The following is a 26343-nucleotide window of genomic DNA, read 5'->3' on the forward strand; positions in this document are numbered from 1 at the left end:
TTCTTGCACATGATTCGTAGATATGGGCGTAACGTCTGTGTAAACGTCTAGATGTTAAATTTGCGACATAATTAATAATTTTTACACAGAACGGTTCAGATGCCGATAATGACATTTACAGGAAAACATATTTGTTAATTATTTTCGAAATATTTTCACATTGCATTCAAAGGAATAGGTCAGACAAATAAATTAAAGTTCAACCAATGAGGTTTCCTATCACAACATAGGCGTCGGAACCGGGGGGGGGGGGCTAGGGGGCTGAGCCCCCCCCCCCCTCCCAACTTTTATTGCAAAGTTATACCTAACCATTAGGCATAAAGCATGATAGAGGGTTCAGCCCCCCCACTTTTTCTCGCAGGAAAGAATATTGTTTCAAAATTTACATTGAAAGATTGAGAAGTTGGATTCAGAGGCATACTTTACTAGACCCCCCCCCCCCCCCCCCCCCCCACGGATTAGGAATTTCATGATTTGGGGAAAAAAATTTGGTAGGTAAAAAATTTTTTTTGAAGTATAGGTAATCCCCCCCCCCCTCCCCCGGATTAAGATTTCCATGATTTTGGGAATTTGGCTTTTTTTTCTCAATATTTCTGAGGATTAGTCTAGCCCCCTCACTTTCAATTTGCTTCCGACGCCAGTGCACAATTCATTTAAAAATTACAATTAGGCATGCATCAATCACTTATCGAAAATTAACGTTTGAAAAAGTTATTTAGCAACAATTTCGACACTCTTTACTGTATATTCGAGTTGAATTTGTCTTAGCTTATTACTGAGTTTTATCACTTTCAATGCTCTGCTACATGTATAACAGCTATCTCACTTTAACTTCTTAAAGGTGCATGGTCACGATTTTGGTCAAAAATTATTTTTCCAATTTTTATATTTACAATGCTTCAGAAAGGCATTTTTAATAGGCAACCTAAATTTGAATGTCATTTCATTTGTTGAGTTATAAGCGAATTACAGAGCTTGAAATTTTTCGCTATGTAAACAAAGCGTTTGTTTAAAGTTTGAACGTTGAAGTAAAAAATTCAGGTTTAAACCTAAAATGAATGTGCTAAACGTTAGGAACTGTTTATATATGCTTAAAATAAATAAAAAGATAGAAAAATATGTTGGAAAAAGATTTTTACTGGTATATTGAACCTATGTAAACAAAAACAGGGCTCGAGCCTTGTTTACATGACAAAAAATTGTGAGCCCTGTATCTTGCCAAAAACTTAACGAATGACTATCAAATTTTATTTTTAAGATCATTAGAAACGCATTTCTAAAGCATTGTAAATAATAAAAACCTAAAAATTGAATTTGACCACAATCGTGACCATGCCCCTTTAATAGTTGTGTAAGAACACTCTCATCGTTTCGCGTTTTGTGTAATCGATCTGCATCTGGCATCTAGACGTGATCCGACTCTATGGATCAAGTTATTGTTGAAAAAAATTATGTTATGTTTGAGTATCATATGTTTGAGCAGTCAAAACATTTATTTTGACTTTGCCAGTTATTTTCTATCCACTTTACTTACAGGTAGTGGTGTACACGAAACGTCGTTAAATTGAAGGAATCCTATACCTGAAAAAGGATTATAACCGCTTTCACTTGTTGATAACATGTATACTGTGATCAACAAGTGAAACTTATAATTAGAGAGAAAGAACTCAGGTAATATCAGAGGAGTTCCATTTTTAATACTTATTATTTAAATTGCGTTACCTCTAAGAAACAGTTATACATGTAGTTTACCAACATAAACAGGGGTCAGTAGGATTTTTTCTCAATCATTACGTTAATATATTATGTTCACATCAACTAAAACAATACCTTTCTAGAAAGACAAAATCACTGAAAATTGTAAACTGTACTTGAAATTAAAAATCATAATACTAAATTTGAAATGTTCCCTGTTGCAATCATTTTTACAAAATCGGTGATGATACATATATGATTTTATTCTTAGAAATATATTCTAGTACATTGATACCAATACCAAATTCCAGTTGATTTAAATTTGAAGCGGACACCACCAAATCCACCAGCACTGGGCTAAGAAGAGTTATGATGATTCCACAGTGCTCAAAAGATATTATGTATACATATTATGTATACTATGATTAATATCGATATTGGTTAAGTCTCAATTTGCTGTAGCAATAAGGCACCATCTTTGTTCCTCGACTTCTTAGAAATTTGATCTTTTGTTAGTTTTGGTACAATCGCTTTCTTGATTCTCTAAAACATAAAAGAACCGAAGTTCATGTTAACAGTCAAAATCTAGTAAATAGTTTTAAAATGTATGTTAAGTACTACATCCATTATGATATCATAATTCATTTAAAATTGTTCCCATATTTGTAGCTGAAGAAAAATATGTACAAAAAATAATGCTCTTGCTATCGAGTTGAAGCAAAAGACACCAGGAGATCTATATTCAGATAGTTTTTTTTCAAATTTCACTATTTCAAATGTAACTATTTTTCTTTCATTTGAAGTTACCAATTATTGCATATTTTTTTCATCGTGTTTATCTAAAAAAAATTAAACTACAGAATGTTAAATGTATGAGGTATCATCGAAAAATTCATCACTCATATTCATTCATCTGTCGGTGGGTTCTTTTTTTTTTTTTACACATTTTGCAAAGAAAGTTTGTCACCCGTTTTCAAGCGTCCTAGATTAATCTTTCTTATATTCGTTTCAAAGCAACAAAATTTATCATCAATACAGCAATATACCAATTTAATGATACCTACCTCTTTGAGTGGACCTTTGAGTGATAAAATTTTGCCCACCACGTAGAAAGGTATACAGCACATGGACACCAGGGCCAGCATCAGTCCGAATCCTTGGGACCAAGGAGGGTACTCGTAGTCATTATTGTATTTCAAGGGTTTAAATCCAATGAATATATATATATACTTTTGGATTTTAAACTACAAAATGCTTGCAGCGGAGTTACTGCTTACACTTTTGGTATTCCAATCACGTGTGGGATGATGTCCATACACTATAAGTGAATTTTACCTTCTTCAAACTTTCCGATAAACATGCCCAAAATAGTAAAAATGAAAGTAAGGTGGTGGACACGCTTTGGCGGGTCCAAGTAAGGGGTGTTTGCATCAAAATATATGCTTGCAATGAAATTATATTGAATGATTACGCAAAGAGTTAATACATTCACTGGAAACCTATTTAGATTATTCATTTGAGAAATGTTGAATTCGCTTGCGAAGCCCGATCTCTTGTGAGAGATGTGGATAGCACGTTCTAGATCGGGGTAACCAAGAACGCGGGTTGACTAATTAACGTCATGGCGAAAAGTTTTGGACGAGTTTATCATGTACCGCGGGCAGATACCTTAGATTGGACATCTTTGATTAACACACAAAAAGTAAATAAATAAAAGGGAATAATATAAAGCGATTTTAGTTTTGATGGAAAAAATCTTTTCAGAACGGGGTGCCACAGGAACGCGGGTTGACTAATTAACGTCATGGCGTAAAAGTGTAGAACAAGTTAAACGTCGTGCAGATACTTTAAATCGGACAACTTTGGTTTAAAATATGCAAATAAATGTGCATACACTAGCGTTTTAATAATTTCATACATTTTCATACCACGACAAATAACACATTCATCTTTAGATAATGATTTGTAAACAATAAACAGATTGTGTTTAACGTGATAAATGGTGTACCAAGTATGCATAAAACGGAGAAGTTTAATTGGGGTGACCACCCACCCCCCCCCCCCCCCCCCATTTTTTTTCAAAACAGACTATTATCTCACATTATAATTATAAACAATTATTGTAATACAAATTATATGGAAATTTTACATCTAGTATCAAATTTAGAGAGAAATGCACTAAATATCCACTCGCTGGTATATGATATAAAATGAAAAAAAAGTTTTCAGTCAGCTGCAACTGACAGAACTAAAACAACGTACATGTATATAATATCCTTTTCGGTTAAGATTATTCATACCTGCTCGCTCCTCTATATATCTAGCCATCCAATAAGGTGGGTTTTTTTTCAATTTTAAAGAATAATTTCAGAACAAAATATATTCAAAAACGAAAAAACATATGATTCAACATATTTAGCATTGTATCATATAATTATATCAACGTCTATATAAGAATATATAAATATATTTACCATATACCCATCCAATTACGATGCTTTCCCAGAAGCATACCCAGAGTAGAACTACACCACTGGCTGAATAGTAGTCATATAGCTGGAAGACGTACATTCCTCCCTACAAGGTTGATTGAGTTATGAATTGATTTTATATTGGTTAATTAATTAACTAAAAGGATTTACTATTTACTGTGAATCATGTGACATTATCCTCTTAAACCACTTAAAAAGAGTATTGCAAATTTATCAAACTCATTTAGGCTCCTATTCCCAAATAATGAAAACAATCGAATATCATTGTGTTATTATGAAATGATTAAGGGTTTTATATACTTCTAGCCTATCATATAGATTTTTTGTTTGAAATCCACAATTATAAATATCATTTAAATACATCGAATTGGTTTGTTATTGGCTTCTTCACTTGTACATGTAATATTTAGATTCAACATTACAGTCATCTGATTTTCTTTAAATATGGACCGTGTCAAGACAATTTTTCATTAAATAAAAGTTTAGGAACGATGTATATTTCATTAAATTCTTAAAAACCTATTATTTTGTTTCCCCGTTTAAATTGTTTGTAGTAAAATATATCCGTATACCTACCCTTGACACCATTGAAAGCCCCATTGTGTACCATAAAAAACACAAAACTGCCGTCAGAATCATTCTTCCTTTGGTCTTATACAGCTGTCGTGGAAACATGTCGCTTATATGTGCTACCACAGATTCTACCATCACAAACTAAAACAAATGTTGAAACTAGAACTGGATTTACTTAAAATTAAAGGTTTTGTAAGACTACGTGTATTTTTAAAAGGCCATCAAAATATCATAACATTAGAAGATATATTAGTAATAATCGATCAATCTAAAAGACAATTTCCTCAATATCCAAAGACTTAAATAAAAAGTGCAAACCACTGTACGTGGAAAGTAAATTCTGACACCTTTTACAAATTCAAAACTTGCAGGGTGTTTCAAGTAAAGTTTTTATTGTAATCAATATCCTGATATATACTCTTTAATACCCCACTGTCAATTCCAATTAAAAATAGCATCAAAAAGAAAAGGATGGCCCAAAGTTGAGGAAGAGGCATCATGGTGACTGCCTTGGGGTACACGATGAATACTAAACCAGGACCTAGTTGTACAATCAACAATATGGTTGAGTAACATGCATAATAATATTTGCAAATAAAATAATTTCATGGCGCTTTCATATCATAAGAAGTTTTCGTGTTTAAAGCTGTATTGGTACCAGATTCGGCGACTTGGTCTATGTCCACATTTTGTTCATGTGCCATAAACCCAAGAACAGAAAACACTGCAAAACCACTGAGGAAACTGGTACCACTATTGATACCCGCTACAATCATGGTATGCCTGCAAAATTGTAAAAACGCAATCAAGTTTTGCAGTAAAGCTACATGTAGCTGTGCAACTACTTTTATGACTGACCTGTCTTAAAGGCAACCTAAATTATGTTTTAGATAACCCGAGACATGGTACATAGAAAATATAAAGACACTGACTTGTAAAAATCTGTATGAAAATCGTTGTAGCTTCCCAGACTTATCATGGCTCCAATGGCGATAGCCGCCGAAAAGAACACCTGTGTCCCTCCGTCAATCCACACCTGGTATAGGGTAATTATCCAATGAAAATACTTAGTCTTAAACAAGATAACTAAAAGAAATTTCAAGTGCTGGTTTGTTAATATCAAAGAAGACATTAAAGTTTAAACACCACTATCAACTCTTTTTTATTCATTTGTTTTGTGTTAAATACATGCATGTACATGTGTACTACATGTACTACACATGTGTTAAATACATGCATGTACATGTGCACTACATGTACTACACATGTGTTAAATACATGCATGTACATGTGTAATACATGTCATTTGCTAAAATATGTGAGACGTGTTTTACTACTACTGGATGGATACTGAAAGATACTCTGAAAGAAAAAATCATGATAGTTAACCTGAGCGTCCTGTAAACGGCTAAAATCGGGAGACAGGAAGTACTTGATTCCGTTTCCGGCTCCAGGTAGAGTCGCACCACGGACCAACAGTATGAGCAGTATGACGTAAGGGAATGTAACCGTGAAGTAAACCACCTAAACTAACAGAACCTGCGTAACAATCATAAATCACCTCCACCGCATTCACAAGTTATAAATGTAATGTACGAGTGTCGTAGTGTCAAACAAGATATTTGAAATATACGTCAGATCCGGTATATATGCTTTTAAGTAAAGTTAGTTTATACAGTGTATTTGGTGAACTGCATATATCAGGATTTATTTATTTGATAAACTGTCTTGACACATTCACACCAGAACGTGAACCCAAACTAATTAACTAAAAATCACTTCCTGATAAAGACGGACTAAAAACAAAAGGTGATAAACTACACATCAAATTACATCAATAACAACAATTATTAAACACTGTTCTAAAAAAAAAGTTGTTTACTAAAACAAGGCTGATTACGTACATATCAAATTTCATTTTAATTCTTTCTGCGCCTGTATGGGAAAAGAAAGAGATGTGATTAATATTGTTGTTAGGTTTGTAAACTAACAATTTCAGTTATTATCATTTTATTTGTAACAAGCAATTTTCATTTTTTTTTAAATAATTAACATTAGTTTTTCTTGTTTATGCTTGACTCATATTGGATGACGAATTATAAAATCCTTCTATAAAACAAGCTTTTGTGTTCGTACATTGAATATCATACGTTAAATTCGTTACAGTTTTGAAGAATTGCAGATGTATGGTTGTACACAGATGAATTTTATTTATTTATTATCGATTTGAAGCTGAAATTGATATCAAAAGATTTTTATGACAAACCTTTCCGCTCCATTTGACACCCCTCCATACACAGAAATAGACAAGTATCCACATCACCAACAGACAGACAGCCAATTGAATTTAGAGAAACCCGATATAAATCGTGTTGTGTAATATTTAAAGATAGATTTTTTCAGGAGAGGATATACTCAGGCTATGCATGCCTGTTGTCTAATACTATTGAATTTACACAATAAATTATGTTTTAATTATGCACATATCTCAATTATTCTTCCATGTAGTTCCAAATTGCTCAGTTTGTATTTTCTAACTCACACCTTTATGGACTTTTATTTCTTTTAGCTGATCATGAAGACGTTGCATTATTCGTCGGAGATAATAGATGTTGTCCAATATGTTTCGACAGAAACAAGAGCATTGCTTTCCAGTGTGGGCACACTTTCTGCAGTCAATGTTCTGATCAGCTGACAGACTGTCCTAATTGTCGCGTCAAGGTCACACAAAGATTACGATTGTTCTCATAAATAATTATGTAATATATGTTTCCGTACAAATTAATCATAATAATTCTTTTTCATGTTAATTAGATTTTTTAGAGTGGAAAAAAAATGATCAGGAAAATTACATTTCTATTTAGATATTAATGACTTTGACCTTTATCTTTAAAACGTGATTAGTTTATTGATTACGTTTTATGACATGATGCTTTACTTCTTTGTCTGCTTTAATGAACTTTGTCAGAATTACAGAGCTTGTAAAAAGAGTTAACGTAAAATATTTAAATTTAAGTTTGTTCAAATCATGATTGGGGGGGGGGGGTTATTTAAAGATTATATTTTCAAGAACTGCAAAGCCATGATGAGTAATTTTATTAAAGCAACTTGTTAAAATTTTGATTTGAAGTTGTTGAAACAAAGCTGTGACTAAAAATGTAAAGAAATTCTCTACTGAATTCTCCAAATATTTTTGTACTTGACTTTGTATAGATGCATTGATCAAAGCTTTGATATTGGTGTTTAGGCGAGCAATGTAGCCCATGAACCCCTTTTATTTCAGTTCTTGTATTTATATTTATTCAAAATTCATATTCTTCATTTTTTCGATGATCCAAAAACACTAGGCATTTCGTTGTAAAGGTACTTCGTGGTTTGTACTTAGGGAGGCCGGATGGTCATGGACAACTATTTTAAAATAGAACCATTTTAACAAGACCTTGGACTTTCGGTTGGACGTATCTATCTATTTCTTGCGCCAAAACAAGTTAAAAATGACGCGGTTTCAAGCGAAATATGCACCGATTGCGTAGTCTTAGCTCAAAATCTAGACAAATCTTGTTGATTTCAAAGAGCAATGGTTGAGTGGTCAGCAATGAAATAGACAGGTCTACATTACATTGCTGTTTGATACAACTACCCAAAGTCCAGGCTCTTGTTAAAATGGTTCTAATAGTAACCTCCTGGAGAAGGAGAGCTTTATATAAAGATATAGGAAAACATGTAACTTTTAAGGGAATTGGACACAATTTGACATAAACTTTCAAATTTTATTTTTCAATTTCAATGTTTATACTGATAAATATAGAAGTTTATAATGCTATGTCAAAATTTGAAAGTCAAATATGAAGTTATAAGCAATATACGAAGTTCATCATTCTTTGTTTTGTAAACAGAGTTCGAATATTGTCATTTTTACATATGTGTTGTATTGGTGTATATTTCAATCAAATGTATCTTTCTTTTGTTGATAATAGTATTTATGTGGATATTGAATTAGTTTAAATTCTTTTTTACATGTCATTTTGTCTAAGAAATGGTAATTCTCTACATTACATTTTTTGTAAACAACTATACGACTCGAGCTTCGTTTACATAACAACCAATTCCTTCCTCTGTATCTCGCTTGTAACTTGACTTTTACATTCAATATTTTGGTCAATCATTTAAAATGCACAAAATAACCATTTTATACATAAAAAATAAAAATAAAATTTTTGATCTTAAATCGTGTCCAAGTCCCTTTAAAAAAGATAAAGATATTAGTAGTTTTTCTTTACTAAATAATGTGTTATAGCTGAACAAATCGTACTTGAAATTTTTAGGTGCAACTAATGTTTAATTTGTTGCCTATTCAGTTTTCTTAAGAATTGTGATTTTTAATTGTTGAACAATGAAATTAAATTATCTTTAAATTGAAATTAATCTTATTCATAACGAAGTATAATGTTATTTTGTTTGGGTCATGATCTTGGACAATGAAATAAACTGCATGCTCATCACAGGCACGTAGCACCTTTTTGTAAAGTGTGGGGGAGGGGTGGGCTGACTTTTTAAAAATCTTGAAAAACTTCCCAAAATCATTTGGGGAGGAGGAAGGGGGGAGGGTAGCGTTGTACATTTAACTTCAATTTCACTTTTTATTTCCTTATTTTCACTTCAATTATTTAAATGGTCCCAAAAAGTTGGTGGGGTTTGGGGACTCCATGATAAATCATTTTTTATATGTGAATAAATTAAGAATAAAATTGTTTGCTGCGAGAAAAAGTGGGAGGACCACCCCCCCCCCCTCCCACCCCCAATCTGTCTGTGTTCATAATGATATGAATTCGTGCACACGGTGTATTCACTTCATGTTCGAGCCATGGCGGATCTTGATGATTCTGAATTATTCAAGGCTTCTAAATCAAATGTTCCAAACAAATAATTTTCTTTGCCCCATACTTACGAAAAGGAATAAAGTGTGTATTTATGTTCATGTATGCATGTTTAAGATTGCTTAAGAACACTAATTTGTAGAACTCTGTCATAACTGTGTTATCACTATCTAAGCATGTACATGTAATGGCTGCAATTCAAATGCAAGGACATCTGTTTCAATTGACCGGGCCACAAATGTTAATTTTAACAGTGCATATCCACTGCACCTTATCTTATAGAGATCAACACCTGCAAATCTTAAATATTTTCCTAAAAAATTTCAAGTTCAATTTTTAATTATCACAGTGTTATAACTTGTTTTATTCCATTTACTTTTTTTCAAATTTCATTTACAACACCTGCAAATTTTATAATTATTATAATTAACTCAAGTACAGTTAATTTTAATTCATAATTATTAAAATTTTGTAATATTGATTTAACTAAATGTTTTGTAAGTTTCAATTATTATTGGATGCATTTGAGTATTTCATTTATACATTGATACATATATTAAATTTTTTGAAGATGAATCGAAATTTATTTTTGAATTACTTAAAGCTTAATAAATACAAGTTCATGACAGCAAATGCAAATACACCAATGACCCTACAAAAATGAACACATATTTCTAGTTAAGTTTTTAATTGGTTTCACATAACATTAAAATATATGAAACATGATAGCGACAAATATTACTTTGGTCTTATTTTGATACACTGCCTATATAGAGAAATTGCTTATGTAATGGATTTTCAAAAGCAAAAGTATTTCAAAAACATGTAAAACGCAATGATTAAATTATCAAATAATCAATGTGCCATTAATAATATGTCGCATTCGTAATGTTTTAGTTCAGATGCAACTAATAAGATTAGAACTCCTATAACAATCTCATAAATCTACACATCCATTGGATTCGAATTCTACAGGCATTGAGACAGGAGAAACCCCAAGGTAATGCCTTCCCTTAACTGGCAAAAATGTAGTAAATCCACCAGGTAAGTATTGACTAGACAGAAAAGAGAACTGAGTTGAGTTTTTGTTTTTTAATATCTTCGGCCACAGCAGACGACTCACAACATGAATACGAAGGTGAATGTACGTATTGCGCATGCGTAACATTGGTTGCCACTTTAATTTTGTCTGCTCTCTGTGAGGAAAATTGCACTCGTAAGCTTCTTCTACGCGTTAATTTACGTTTAGTATTGAATTTATAACTTTTGTAAAACATTGTTCTTTTACATGATTCGTAGATAAGGGCATAAAATCTGCGTAAACGTCTAGATGTTAAATTTGCGACATAATTAATAATTTTAACACAGAATGGTTCAGATGCCGATAATGACATTAACAGGAAAACATATTTGTTAATTATTTTAGAAATATTTTCACATTGCATTCAAAGGAATAGGTCAGACAAATTAATTAAAGTTCAAACAATAAGGTTTCCTATCACACTTCATTTAAAAATTACAATTAGGCATGTATCAATCACTTATCAAAAATCAACGTTTGAAAAAAGTTATTTAGCAACCATTTTGACACCCTTTACTGTATGTTTGAGTTGAATATGTCTTAGCTTATTATTGAGTTTTATCACTTTCAATGCTGTGTTACATGTTTAACAGCTATCTCACTTTAACTTCTTAAAGGGGCATAGTCACGATTTGGGTCAAAAATTATTTTTCCAATTTAATATTTACAACGCCTCAGAAAGGCATTTTTGATAGGCAACCGAAATTTGAGTGCCATTTCATTTGTTGAGATATAAGCGAATTACAGAGCTTCTTGAGCTAAGAATTACAGAGCTTGAAATTCTTCGCTATGTAAACAATGCGTTTGTTTACATTTTGAACGCGTTGAAGTAAAAATTTCAGGTTTAAACCTAAAATGAATGTGCTAAACGTTAGGAACTGTTTATATATGTTTAAAATAAATAACAAGATAGAAAAATAAGCTGGAAAAAGATTTTTACTGGTATATTGAACCTATGTAAACAAAATCAGGGCACGAGCCTTGTTTACATGACAAAAAATTGTGAGCCCTGTATCTTCCTAATAACTCAACGAATGACTCTCAAATTTTATTTTCAAGATCATTAGAAACGCATTTCTAAAGCATTGTAAATAATAAAAACCTAAAAACTGAATTTGACCAAAATCGTGACCATGCCCCTTTAATAGTTGTGTAAGAACACACTCATCGTTTCACGTTTTGTGTAATCTGATGATCTGCATCTGGCATCTAGACGTGATCTGACTCTATGGATCAAGTTATTGTTGAAAAAATATATGTAATGTTTGAGTATCATATGTTTGAGCAGTCAAAACATTTATTTTGACTTTGCCAGCTATCCTCTATTCACTTTACTTACAGGTAGTGGTGTACACGAAACGTCGTTAAATTGAAGGAATCCTATACCTGAAAAAGGATTATAACCAATATATATTGTTGATACATGTATACTGTGATCAACAAGTGAAATTTGTAATTAGAGAGAAAGAACTCAGGTAATATCAGAGTAGTTCCATTTTTAATAGTTGCGTTACCTCTAAGAAACAGTTATACATGTAATTCACCAACATAAACGGTGGTCAGTAGGATTTTTTCTCAATCAATAAGTCAATACATGTATATATGTTCACATCAACTCAAACAATACCTTTCTAGTAAGACAAAATCACTGATAATTGTTAACTGTACTTGAAATTAAAAATCATAATACTAAATTTGAAATGTTCCCTGTTGCAATCATTTTTAAAAAATCGGTGATGATACATATATGATTTTATTCTTAGAAATATATTTTAATACATTGATACCAATACCGAATTCCAGTTGATTTAAATTTGAAGCGGAAACCACAACATCCACCAGCACTGGGCTAAGAAGAGTTATGATGATTCCACAGTACTCAAAAGATATTATGTATACATATTATGTATACTATGATTAATATCGATATTGGTTAAGTCTCGATTTGCTGTAACAATAAGGCACCATCTTTGTTCCTCGACTTCTTAGAAATTTGATCTTTTGTTAGTTTTGGTACAATCGCTTTCTTGATTCTCTAAAACATAAAAGAACCTAAGTTTATGTTAACAGTCAAAATGTAGTAAATAGTTTTAAGATGTATGTTAAGTACTACATCCATTATGCTATCATAATTCACATGTTTGTAGCTTAAGAAAAATATGTACAAAAAATAATGTTCTTGCTATCGAGTTGAAGCAAAAGACACCAGGAGATTTATATTCAAATAGGTTTTTTTTTTAAATTTCACAATTTCAAATGTAACTATTTTTCTTTTATTTGCAGTTACCAATTATTACATTTTTTTTCATTGTGTTTATCTAAAATAATTAAGCTACAGAATATTAAATGTATGAAGTATCATCGAAAAATTCATTTCTCATATTCATTCATCTGTCGGTGGGTTCTTCTTCGTTTTTTCTTACACATTTTGCAAAGAAAGTTGGTCACCCGTTTTCAAGCGTCCGAGATTAATCTTTCTTATATTCGTTTCAAAGCAACAAAATTTATCATCAATACAGCAATACACCAAATTAATGATACCGACCTCTTTGATTGGACCTTTGAGTGATAAAAGTTTGCCCACCACGTAGAAAGGTATACAGCACATGGACACCAGGGCCAGCATCAGTCCGAATCCTTGGGCCCAAGGAGGGTACTCGTACTCATTATTGTATTTCAAGGGTTTAAATCCAATCAATTGAAACGCAAAAATACCCTTTAAAATCCACAAAGATCGACATCTTAATGATTTGTGCACAACTACTCGGCAAGGTATCAAATTAAGTTGATTATGTAATTTTTACACTTACTGTGCATACAAGAGGTGTGAGGTACTTCCAACATATATGGAACCATTTGTTGATTCTGTATCCTATCATTACCTCTATGGCGTCGTTAAACTTTTCTGACCCTACGTAATGAAGAATCAAAGTATTGAAGTACTGATGGGAGTTGATTTTATCGATTGTTATTTATCTTAAAATCAACGATATGTTATTTTGCTTGGCAAGTAGTATATAATCTCTATTTGAATTGCACACATTTTTATAATATGAATTCTCGGACTTTTCCGATAAGAATTTCGAGAAAACCTCTTATGAATCATGTTGTCTAATATTTAAAAATAGAATTGATTTCATCAAACTATGTATCGGTATTCGAAATATTTCAAAAAGTGTATGGATCCAACCTATAATGAACTCTAGTCTCGTTCACCCAGATGCTCGGCTGTCTCCGTTAATCTCCGACAAGCAAGAGATACCAAGTCACGTGATAGCTTGATGATGCGACCTCTAAATATAGACTGACTCTCTGCTTGTCGGAGATGTACGGAGACAGCCGATGGTTGAACGAGACTGTATTGAACTCTGGCGTTGGAATACATACGACTGCAAAAATCTTCTAAATTGTTCATACTATTCAAAATCTGACTATTTCTTAGGTATTTTTAAATAAGTTTCCTTTAAAATATGCTTCAGCGTACATTACATCGAATTTATCGATTATTTTCAAGAACTAACTCTTGTCAGCGGTGATGATTTGTGCTTAGGTTCAAACACTGTTTCAGTTTCGGTTTGCCAGAGTAACTGCATAGGAGAGTTGATTAAAATCAACTCCCAAAAATGACATTGTAATAGGGTATTAAAACTCTGCAAGCCACTGGTATGTTTAGGATGTATGTTAATATGAAAACAATTGCAACCAGAAGGTAATTTACTTCACTTTAAAATTGTACAGAGATATGATAATGAGATACAAAAAGAATTGAGGTACAACTGTACAGAGATATGATAATGAGATACAAAAAGAATTGAGGTACAACTGACAACGAGTTTATATATATATATATATATATATATATATATATATATATATATATATATAAAGACTTTTGGCAAATAAACTACAAAATGCCTGCAACGGAGTAACTTCTTATACTTTAGGTATTCCAATCACGTGTGAGATGATGTCCATACGCTATAACTGAATTTTACCTTAAAGTAAATCCACCCTCCTGTGACGTCATACATTTTACATAAACCATGAATTCATTAAAATTCTTGCAAGTAGATTTGTAATTTCTATGTTATCATAGGTGCACATCAAAAACCCATATCACTGTTTACTTGGAGATATTTAATAAGCGTTTTTCATCCTTATAATCGACGTTATTCAATAATGACAAAGGGAAATAACTCTTTTCTACTTTTCTCTGAGTGATATATCTAAATGCTATAGTTTTTCTTATGTAAACAATTTTTTCTTTTTTTAAAAATTAATTTTAGTTTTCTGGCATAGTAAGCAATGAAATTTAAATAGACAAACAAGTATCCATCCACTTATATTTAATTTTTAAACAAAAGAAGTGATTTTCAGATGATAATTTCAGCCTTTGGTTTTTATTACCTTACATCTTAAATAGTATGGATACATATATATTTTATTTATTTTTTGATGAAATTCAAGTCCAGTAAGTTAAAAAAAAGTTAGATTTTGAACTTTGAACCCATAATTTTATAGGTACGAAGTTACCTTAAAGGTAATTATTGTGAAAAATAACTAAAAACCTACTTCAAACTTTCCGATAAACATGCTCGAAATAGCAAAAATGAAAGTAAGGTGGTGGACACGCTTTGGCGGGTCCAAGTCAGGGGTAATTTGCATCAAAATGTATGCTTGCGATGAAATAATATTGAATGATTACGCAAAGAGTAAATACATTTACTGGAAACTTATTTAAAGTATTCATTTGACAAATGTTGAATTATTAAAATGAGCCAATTCGTTTCTTAAATGCGCGATTTTAGTTTTGATACTTATTTGCTTGGGAAGCCCAACCTCTTGTGAGAGATTGGGATAGCACGTTCCAGACCGGGGTAACCAAGAACGCGGGTTGACAAATAAACGTCATGGCGAAAAGTGTAAGACGAGTTTATCATGCATCGTGGGCAGATACCTTTGATCGGACATCTTCGGTTAACACAAAAAAGTAAATAAATAAAAGGGAATGATATAAAGCGATTTTAATTTTGATGGGAAAATTTTTTTCAGAACGGGGTGCCCCAGGAACGCGGGTTGACTAATTAACGTCATGGCGTAAAAGTGTAGAACAAGTTAAACGTCGTGCAGATACTTTGAATCTGGCAACTTTGGTTTAAAATATGCAAATAAATGGGCATACACTACCGTTTTAATACTTTCATACATTATTATACTAGTACGACTAAAAACACAGTTATCCGTAGACATTAATTTGTAAACAATAAACAGATTGTGTTTTACGTGATAAATGATGTACCAAGTATGCATAAAACGGAGAAGTTTAATTGGGGTAACCAGTCCCCCCCCCAAAAAAAAATTTATTTTTTTTTTATAATAAATATTACAATAATTATAAACAATTATTGTAATACAAATTATATGGAAATTTTACATCTAGTATTAAATTTAGAGAGAAATGCACTAAATATCCACTCGCTGGTATATGATATAAAATGAAAAAAAAGTTTTCAGTCAGCTGCAACTGACAGAACTAAAACAACGTACATGTATATATTATCCTTTTCGGTTAAGATTATTCATACCTGCTCGCTCCTCTAAATATCTAGCCATCCAATAAGGTTTTTTTTCAATTTTAAAGAATAATTTCAGAACAAAATATATTCAAAAACGAAAAAAATTAATATATAAATATATTTACCATATACCCATCCAATTACGATGCTTTCCCAGAAGCATACCCAGAGTAGAACTACACCACTGGCTGAATAGTAGTCATATAGCTGGAAGACGTACATTCCTCCCTACAAGGTTGATTGAGTTATGAATTGATTATATACTGGTCAATTAATGAACAAAAAGGATTTACTATTTACTTGCAAATTTATCAAACTCATTTAGGCTCCTATTCCCAAATAATGAAAACAATCGAATATCATTGTGTTATTATGAAATGATTAATGGTTTTATATACTTCTAGCCTATCATATAGATGTTTTGTTTGAAATCCACAATTATAAATATCATTTAATTACATCGAATTGGTTTGTTATTGGCTTCTTCACTTGTACATGTAATATTTAGATTCAACATTACAATCATCTGATTTTCTTTAAATATGGACCGTGTCAAGACAATTTTTCATTAAATAAAAGTTTAGGAACGATGTATATTTCATTAAATTCTTTAAAACTTATTATTTTGTTTCCCCGTTTAAATTGTTTGTAGTAAAATATATCCGTATACCTACCCTGGACACCATAGAAAGTCCCATTGTGTACCATAAAAACACAAAACTGCTGTCAGAATCATTCTTCCTTTAGTCTTATACAGCTGTCGTGGAAACATGTCGCTTATATGTGCTACCACAGATTCTACCATCACAAACTACAACAAATGTTGAAACTAGAACTGGATTTACTTAAAATTAAAGGTTTTGTAAGACTACGTGTATTTTTAAAAGGCCATCAAAATATCATATAATTAGAAGATATATTAGTGATAATCGATCAATCTAAAAGACAGTTTCCTTAATATCCAAAGAGTTAAATAAAAAGTGCAACCCACTGTACGTGGAAAGTAAATTTTGACACCTTTTAAAAATTCAAAACTTGCAGGGTGTTTCAAGTAAAGTTTTTATTGTAATCAATATCCTGATATATACTATTTAATACCCCACTGTCAATTCCAATTAAAAACAGCATCAAAAAGAATAGGATGGCCCAAAGTTGAGGAAGAGGCATCATGGTGACTGCCTTGGGGTACACGATGAATACTAAACCAGGACCTAGTTGTACAATCAACAATATGGTTGAGTAACATGCACAATAATATTTGCAAATAAAATAATTTCATGGCGCTTTCATATCATAAGAAGTTTTCGTGTTTAAACTTGCTGTATTGGTACCTGATTCGGCGACTTGGTCTATGTCCACATTTTGTTCATGTGCCATAAACCCAAGAACAGAAAACACCGCAAAACCACTGAGGAAACTGGTACCACTATTAATACCCGCTACAATCATGGTATGCCTGCAAAATTGTAAAAACGCAATCAAGTTTTGCAGTAAAGCTACATGTAGCTGTGCAACTACTTTTATGACTGACCTGTCTTAAAGGCAACCTAAATTATGTTTTAGATAACCCGAGACATGGTACATAGAAAATATAAAGACACTGACTTGTAAAAATCTGTATGAAAATCGTTGTAGCTTCCCAGACTTATCATGGCTCCAATGGCGATAGCCGCCGAAAAGAACACCTGTGTCCCTCCGTCAATCCACACCTGGTATAGGGTAATTATCCAATGAAAATACTTAGTCTTAAACAAGATAACTAAAAGAAATTTCAAGTGCTGGTTTGTTAATATCAAAGAAGACATTAAAGTTTAAACACCACTATCAACTCTTTTTTATTCATTTGTTTTGTGTTAAATACATGCATGTACATGTGTACTACATGTACTACACATGTGTTAAATACATGCATGTACATGTGCACTACATGTATTACACATGTGTTAAATACATGCATGTACATGTGTAATACATGTCATTTGCTAAAATATGTGAGACGTGTTTTACTACTACTGGATGGATACTGAAAGAGACTCTGAAAGAGAAAATCATAATAGTTAACCTGAGCGTCCTGTAAACGGCTAAAATCGGGAGACAGGAAGTACTTGATTCCGTTTCCGGCTCCAGGTAGAGTCGCACCACGGACCAACAGTATGAGCAGGATGACGTAAGGGAATGTAACCGTGAAGTAAACCACCTAAACTAGCAGAACCTGCGTAACAATCATAAATCACATCCACCGCATTCACAAGTTTTAAATGTAATGTACGAGTGTCGTAGTGTCAAACAAGATATTTGAAATATACGTCAGATCCGGTATATATGCTTTTAAGTGAAGTTAGTTTATACAGTGTATTTGGTGAACTGCATATATCAGGATTTATTTATTTGATAAACTGTCTTGACACATTCACACCAGAACGTGAACCCAAACTAATTAACTAAAAATCACTTCCTGATAAAGACGGACTAAAAACAAAAGGTGATAAACTACACATCAAATTACATCAATAACAACAATTATTAAACACTGTTCTAAAAAAAAAGTTGTTTACTAAAACAAGGCTGATTACGTACATATCAAATTTCATTTTAATTCTTTCTGCGCCTGTATGGGAAAAGAAAGAAATGTGATTAATATTGTTGTTAGGTTTGTAAACTAACAATTTCAGTTATTATCATTTTATTTGTAACAAGCAATTTTCATTTTTTTTAAATAATTAAAGTGTATGCTTGACTACGAATTGGGTGACGAATTATAAAATCCTTTTATAAAACAAGCTTTTGTGTTCGTACATTGAATATCATACGTTAAATTCGTTACAGTTTTGAAGAATTGCAGATGTATGGTTGTACACAGATGAATTTTATTTATTTATTATCGATTTGAAGCTGAAATTGTTATCAAAAGATTTTTATGACAAACCTTTCCGCTCCATTTGACACCCCTCCATACACAGAAATAGACAAGTATCCACATCACCAACAGACAGACAGCCAATTGAGGTACAATACCCCCACCATCTTCTATGGAATCCGAGATTTGGATCACATGGTTTCTTATTTTAAAAAAAAATTAAAATTATATCATTTAACTTGGCATTTTAAGATTATTGGATGGATTTTATCGAAGTTTAAATGCCCTTTTTCCTTGGTGTACAATAATAAATTATAAAGATGATATTTGAAAAGTCTGTATGTAACATGCAGATTATGAAAGTTTTCATTTGTGTTAGAACATTATTTTACAAGAAAAAGAAGAAGATTATTATACAATCCGTTTAATGATTCCCAATATGGCAATTAACAATTCAAAACAGCAAAACAAGATGATACCTTTGAATATTAGCTCAGAAGGGGAAAATGATGACCCACAATTGTGAATCAGGCCTGAATTATGACCAGCTTGACAATGTTGTTGCAATTCTGTCAAAACTACCTTCAGAACTATATCTTTACAGAGAAAATAACTCGTAGATTGACAGACCATAGAGCTTCAGTTTCTCGCACATTAAATTGATATTAACGGCGCACAGAAAATTAAGCTAGTTATGGACTAGGCTTTATTTTCTGGAATACCGTTATTCCGTGAAAATACTTCTAAAAAATACGAGTGAATTATTCACTCAATGTACTCCTGATGCGTTTGCTATACATGTATTACGGGGGGCTCTCTCTCCCGTATAGGACTAACACTGGGCCAACCGTGAGCTTTTTCTCTTGTTGTTGGACCCAGCCTCATGAAACCTCAGACAAGCCAACACGCGTTTTAGTTTTCAGACTTTTATATAGACTTTACATGAAATATACTTTTACGTGAGTTTGGTATGTATCAGCACCGAAGGTCTGATTCCAACTGCCTATCATTTTACAATTCAGAATAATATATAATGAACAAATGGAATAATACAATGAAGGATTAACAGTTATAAGTACAGATGTAAGTAAATCAATTATCATACAGCTATTGAGTAACTCTGGACATTTTAGCAGCATGTACATAAAAGGATTAATAAGATGAAAGAAGCTTAAGTGTCAATAAACATAAACAGAAGTCAATTAAAAGATTATCTGTCCATTGCACTGATTGAGCCTCAGGTGGAATTAATGCTGTGAGGAATTTATAACGTTTATAAAACAGTTGTCGAAATAGATGAACAGTTTGTGTAGCAATTAACACAAAGTCCGAAAAAGTTAATTTACACAATAATTAGAAATAGTCCGAAAGATTGAATGTCACACCGTGACACATGTCTCAGCTTTTCTCTTTACTTTTGTAAAATATCTTAGGATATTTGCGATAACGAGTACTTTGTACAGACTGTGGCAGGAAATAAGGTACATGTAAATCATATAATTCTATCCCATTTATTGTGCGCCGTAAATTGCAATAGTTTCTATTTGAGGCAATGTAATTCTACTTTCTGTTAATTCGAAAGTTTTCCACAAAGTTAAAGACCTACAGCTATTCAAAACTATGTAAAAATAATCTTTCTACAGGTATATTGAGGCATAACACATGTATCAAAGCAACACAAATCGGTAACAAAATTGAAAAAAAAAGAAAAAAAAAAAAAGGCAACATCTTTGCTTGAAGTATTTCTTTTCACATCCCTGTGTATGCAGGTTACTCAAAACTTTTTCTCTATCATGATAAGTTTTATTGATTTTTTTTACAGTTCCAAACTGCGAATAGCAGCAGGTAATCTTTGTGATTTTTGTGACATTAAGGATAGGTTATACAGAAATCAATGACTATATAGATAGAACTTACTCCCAGAACTCGACGGCCGGGTCTACAGCAGTGACATTACTCATGGAACAGTTTGTGTCGGTTGTGTTAATCAGGCTGTTGTGCAGAGTTACATTTATCAAGCTCATGTTTTCCAATGTTTGCCCATTGCTGATTGAAGAACTGTATTTACCTTCAGATGTACAGAGTCGTTTCTGTAATTCTTCATTTGACGATGCACATCTAAAATTTATACTTTATGATAAATCCATATAACTGTCTCTAGAGTATGGATAAATAAATGTGTATAATATCTGTATGCATATACGTTAATAATTTTAATGGAGTAAGAAATGAAAATAAGCCTAAAACAGAATTATAAAATCATGTTGTTATAAAGATATGGCACATTGAAACTATGCATGCAGTACGAAATAAGATATTGGACAATTTTTAAAACATGTTAAAAACTATTATACCAAATCGGTCATAAGTATTAATCATCCGGTAAATCCGGCGTGTTTCGTTACTAAAAATGTTAATTAAAGAAAGGATATTGAAGAAACGTCTCCTCATAAAGAATATACTTAAGAATACCTGTATGTGTTCCAGGTATTGAAACAGGAACCCCACGGTATCCCCATCGCCACACTGGCATACATGTAGTATAGACCCCAGGCCAGAATCACAATGTAGTACGTAATGGACAGAAAACACATCAGAAATGTAGCAATTCCGATACCTGGAACAGAACATATAATCATTCATGAAAGATTTTCATGAAATATATCCATACATAATAATTCATACTTTATGATATTGTTGTTTTTATAGTTAAGATTTCATGAATATTTCTTTTTAAATTTGTTTCTTTCATCTAGTACAACAAGCCCTATAGATAAAGGTCCTGGCTAAAAAAAAATGCAGTTGATTTGTAAACGTTGATTGATTGTTGCCTTTCACGATTCAGTTGTTTATTTAAAAATATTATTAATCCCAAAATTGTGTTTCTCCGATATATGTGTACTTTACGAAGTCCTAAGCTTACATAATTTTTGTGTGAAAAATTATACATGGGGTTACAAACAATATCAAATTCAAGACAGATATGAATAAGTAAAACATTCTATTTGACCCGTTACCTCCCACATTCCAATTTCTTCAGTTCGTAAATGAAGAAAAAAAAATCCTAAAATTGAAATTGCATAATTCTCTTTTTGGTTAAAAAATGCTCGTACTAATCGGTAGTCACAAAAATTACAACAAGTACTTAGAAACTCCATAGTCATAAAGGACAACCTTGAAACAAAGGGCAGATATTCCAGGACTGCAGGCCTCCTCTGGACATGTATTGACCCAAACCAATCTCTAGTAACATTACTGGCAGTCCTCCGCAGAACAGCATGATTAAGTATGGTATCAAAAATGCTCCTGAATTTTAAAAAAAAAAACAGTAATGAAAATATCGTTACTTTAACAATGAACTGAGAAATATGTAAGCATTAGCAATCTGTGTACAGTTCGCATCTAATCAAGGAAGTGACGGGTGTTGATTTCATTTAAATATTAATGATATATTATTTTGCATGGCAATTTTTTTTTTATGTATTTGAATTACGCACATTTTTTACAATATGAATTCTCAGACTTTTCCGACATTTCTAATAGTGAACCAAATTTTAAGTGTCAGTCGTCGTGTTATAAGCGAGTTCTTGTCCGTGTTAACAAAGCTACGTCATGTTTTTGTTTACGATTTGAATGTTAAGGTGAACATTTCAGTTTTAGACCCAAATGAATGTAATTAATGCTAGGAACTATTTACTTATTTTTAAAGAAATTAGAACAGAAATAAATCAGCTTGAAAAAGACATTTTACCCGTAAACAGGGCACGAGCATTGTTTACAGGACGAAGAATTGTTAGCCCTGTATATGCCTTTGACTCTTCGACTTCAAATTTTGGTCGATCATCAGTAATGCATTTTTAAAGCAGTGTTAACAATTCAATTGGGGGGGGTGTGAAATTTGACCGAAATCGTGACCATGCCCCTTTAAAGATAGAATTAAATACATCAAACTACGTATCAGTAATCTAAAAATATCTGAGAAATTGCTGGAATCCAAGCAATATTGAACTCTAGAATCGTTCCATCAGACGCTCGACTGCCGGAGAGACTATTTTACCTATTTAAAACAACAATTATTTTTGATTATGTAAAGCTATCCACTGAACAATTAAGTAATCGAGTAAATCATAAGGATATAAGTTGATGAATTACAAAAATCCCCTTTCATTGAAAATGTCCAACACTATTATTGTTTACCTCCAAAGTTCACATCGTATAAAATTATTGGCGTTTAATTAAAACACATACAGATTTATCTCCTTTTTTTGCCAATCAAGGCGACCACATATGTGAAAACTCGAAACGAAACGCTTTTGACCAACATACTTTTTAACGCAAAAAATCATACAAAAAGATATACATGAATATTGTCGTTAAAATAGAATACAGATAAATTGTTGGAATGAGTAACATACCTCCTCCATTCTTGTAGCAAAGATATGGGAATCTCCAAATGTTGCCCAAACCAACTGCATTACCGATACAGGCGAGCAGAAAATCAATCTGGCTTGACCATTGGGCGCGCTCCTTCAAGCATTCTATTTTGGGTTGTTCGATTTCCACTGAAGTCTTCGGTTTGTTTTTCTCATCCATAGTTAATACTGATGTTTAACATTAATCTGCAATGTTTATAAGTAAAATACCGTTTGCATTTTTATGAAAGTAACATTTGGGTAAGTTTAAAGTGAAGTTGGTTCTTTGTTTCCTCTTTCCATATATGATATCTGCACACTATTGTACAGACATTGCAATTATGTATCTAACCCCCCCCCCCCCCCCCGGTTGGTTTTCTCATTACGGTCATCTATATCTGGCAGAAGACGGAGGTTTAAATAATGAAAATGATATTTCTGCATACATTATTAAAATGCAATTTTTAAAATGCATTTTGCTCTCAAATGTGCACAGCTCGTGGTCTTTTGTTTTTACTTTCTACCTCTTCTGGTGTTTACAAATAATCCTCATAGTCAAAACCAAAAAGGTGTATTTATAATGTTCTAAAACATTAAACAGTTAAAGGGGATCACTTGTATCAAGAACAAATTTACAAGTTTCTTTCCTGAGTCACCTATGTTTACTTTCACTGCTAATGGATCTCGTCTTTAAAATACAGTTTTCTGTTTTGATGCACATTTGTTACAGGGGTTACCTCCCTTGACTTAGATGCTCATTACATTTGGCTGAACTTTTAAAAATCATTTTTTAGCAATATGCTTTTATATTTAGCAATATAAAATAAATTAAAAAAGATTATTTTAAGTGGAATTCAACACAAACCCACTTAATAAATATATTTTATTTTAAATGTTAAGCCATATGAACTCAAACTTTTATTTAAAAGCACCAAACAGCTGTCTCACCTAGTCCAAAACACAAGATTTTTGGGCTGATCCACCACTAGTGTGTGTGTGTGTGTGTGTGTGTGTGTGTGTGTGTGTGTGTGTGTGTGTGTGTGTGTGTGTGTGTGTGTATATATATATATATATATATATATATATATATATATATATATATATATATATATATATATATATATATATATATATATATATATATATATATATATATATATATATATATATACCATCGTTACATTCTCACTTTCATTGAACCTAGATTGATAGGTTCAAAACTTCAGAAAGGAATAAAAAGCAACACTAATTGTAAAACGTTAGTGCTTTTATTTCACACCTGCAGACGTTTTACAGTCGTTAAAATGATAGTTTGATGACTTTCATTTCACACAAAGTTTGCCTATTTGCGGGCAAATGCAAAAGTGTAAAATGTCTACTAGGTTTCATTTGTGTGATTCCATCATTAACGTTTTGAGTTAAGTTGATGAGTAGATTTTTTTTTACAGCAAGTGTAGTCTCTACTTTTTATGCCACGTGTCGAGGAATCTCATATATGTATTTAATTAAGATCCATCGTGTTGGAAAAAAATAAGATATTGTAATGATCACCTCTCCTTGCCTGAAATCTTGCAAAAAGGACTATGAAACCTACATGTATAATTTTGGTTAAAAACTCTAAAATCATAATAGAGTGTATGATCTGATATTGAAAAGGTGCAAGACTGAAAGGAAATAATTTCCCCATATTTGTTAGCTTTCAAGACAGTCTGTGTATGTATGTTTTCATAGACAAGCTAAGTGAAGATGGCTAATATACATTATATTTGAAACAATCTCCAATCCCCAGGGAACAGACAGAAACTTTTTTCCGAGGGGATTTATATGACAAGAAACATGAAAATCTACCTTTTTTCTCTCACTTCTCATCCTTTCAGATTTCCAATATTTCATCTTTATAATATTTTTACCATCGATAGCTGGCATTTATATTAAATACAACCACACCCGACATCAGAGGTGAATTTTAAACATGAGGCGAAATAACGCGATACCCTTTAATGTCGTTTGTTTTGTTAACACATTTTGCACATAAATCTTTTCATTGAAATTCGGATTGACTGCGAAAACTACGACAATGTCTATTACATGTATTTTACAAATATTGAACATAACCATCGTTTTAAAGCGTGCACAAAATTTGATATAGAATTGGACCAAGCAGCTTTAAGAATTTATTGCACGCATTTTTCAAAATTTATTGTTTAAGATTAATTGTTATATTTCATTCTATCGATACGAAAGAATAGAATATAAAGACAGGCATACGTATCATACCTTTTGTTCTTTATTTTCCCGATCCCTTAAACTTCCGCCAAAATTGACATTCACAGTTTCATCATGCCTGTTCTTCTTATAAAGTTACTCTCTAAAGATGTGAACAAGCACTGCAAATATATGTGTACTAATACATATTTATGTACATAGCACTAAATCGGATACATTCAATCAGGGTAAATAACAAATGAATTAGTTGTGCAAACCTAGGCCTTTACTCTTTTAAAAGGCTTTAAATAACAGTTTTAATCATTTAAATCAATTTGTACCAATTTTGCTCTCCGATTCTATCAAATAAAATTAAAGCCCCAGGGGCTCGTAACATAAAACATGCTAAGATTTTGACTAAAGTTGGGTCATAAGTAGGACTTAGGCGGAATCTAAGGACCTACATAAGTCCTGCTTAAGTATGTCTTATACTGTAATATAAAGCAGACTTAGCAATGTCTTACCTAAGTTATGTTAAAAAGTAAAAACGTATTTTTCATTTCTTTTGTCGAATT

The 26343-nt window shown here is 32.0% G+C and overlaps 2 protein-coding genes across 2 annotated transcripts; both read right to left on the reverse strand.

The window, feature by feature from the left end:
• Positions 1–1878: 1878 nt before the first annotated feature.
• Positions 1879–7101, reverse strand: LOC117693093 (sodium- and chloride-dependent taurine transporter-like; the record flags this gene model as incomplete). The annotated part of the gene is made up of 10 exons (XM_066077656.1): positions 1879–2238; positions 2760–2939; positions 3364–3377; positions 4170–4272; positions 4764–4901; positions 5189–5301; positions 5419–5543; positions 5693–5796; positions 6150–6284; positions 7027–7101. Coding segments are annotated over 10 exons (1089 nt in total), but the record flags the coding sequence as incomplete, so codon positions are not given.
• Positions 7102–12516: 5415 nt separating this feature from the next.
• LOC105345364 (sodium- and chloride-dependent taurine transporter) lies at positions 12517–26033 on the reverse strand. The gene is given in 16 exon segments (XM_066078326.1): positions 12517–12753; positions 13264–13434; positions 13529–13629; positions 16420–16522; positions 16969–17000; positions 17003–17105; positions 17393–17505; positions 17626–17750; positions 17900–18003; positions 18357–18491; positions 19221–19353; positions 21069–21269; positions 21624–21768; positions 22326–22457; positions 23567–23770; positions 25841–26033. Coding segments are annotated over 15 exon segments (1878 nt in total). The 5' UTR covers positions 23745–23770; positions 25841–26033; the 3' UTR covers positions 12517–12651.
• Positions 26034–26343: the final 310 nt, after the last annotated feature.

The sequence above is a fragment of the Magallana gigas genome, chromosome 3 (genome assembly GCF_963853765.1).
Source record: "Magallana gigas chromosome 3, xbMagGiga1.1, whole genome shotgun sequence".
Classification (NCBI taxonomy): Eukaryota; Metazoa; Mollusca; class Bivalvia; order Ostreida; family Ostreidae; genus Magallana; species Magallana gigas.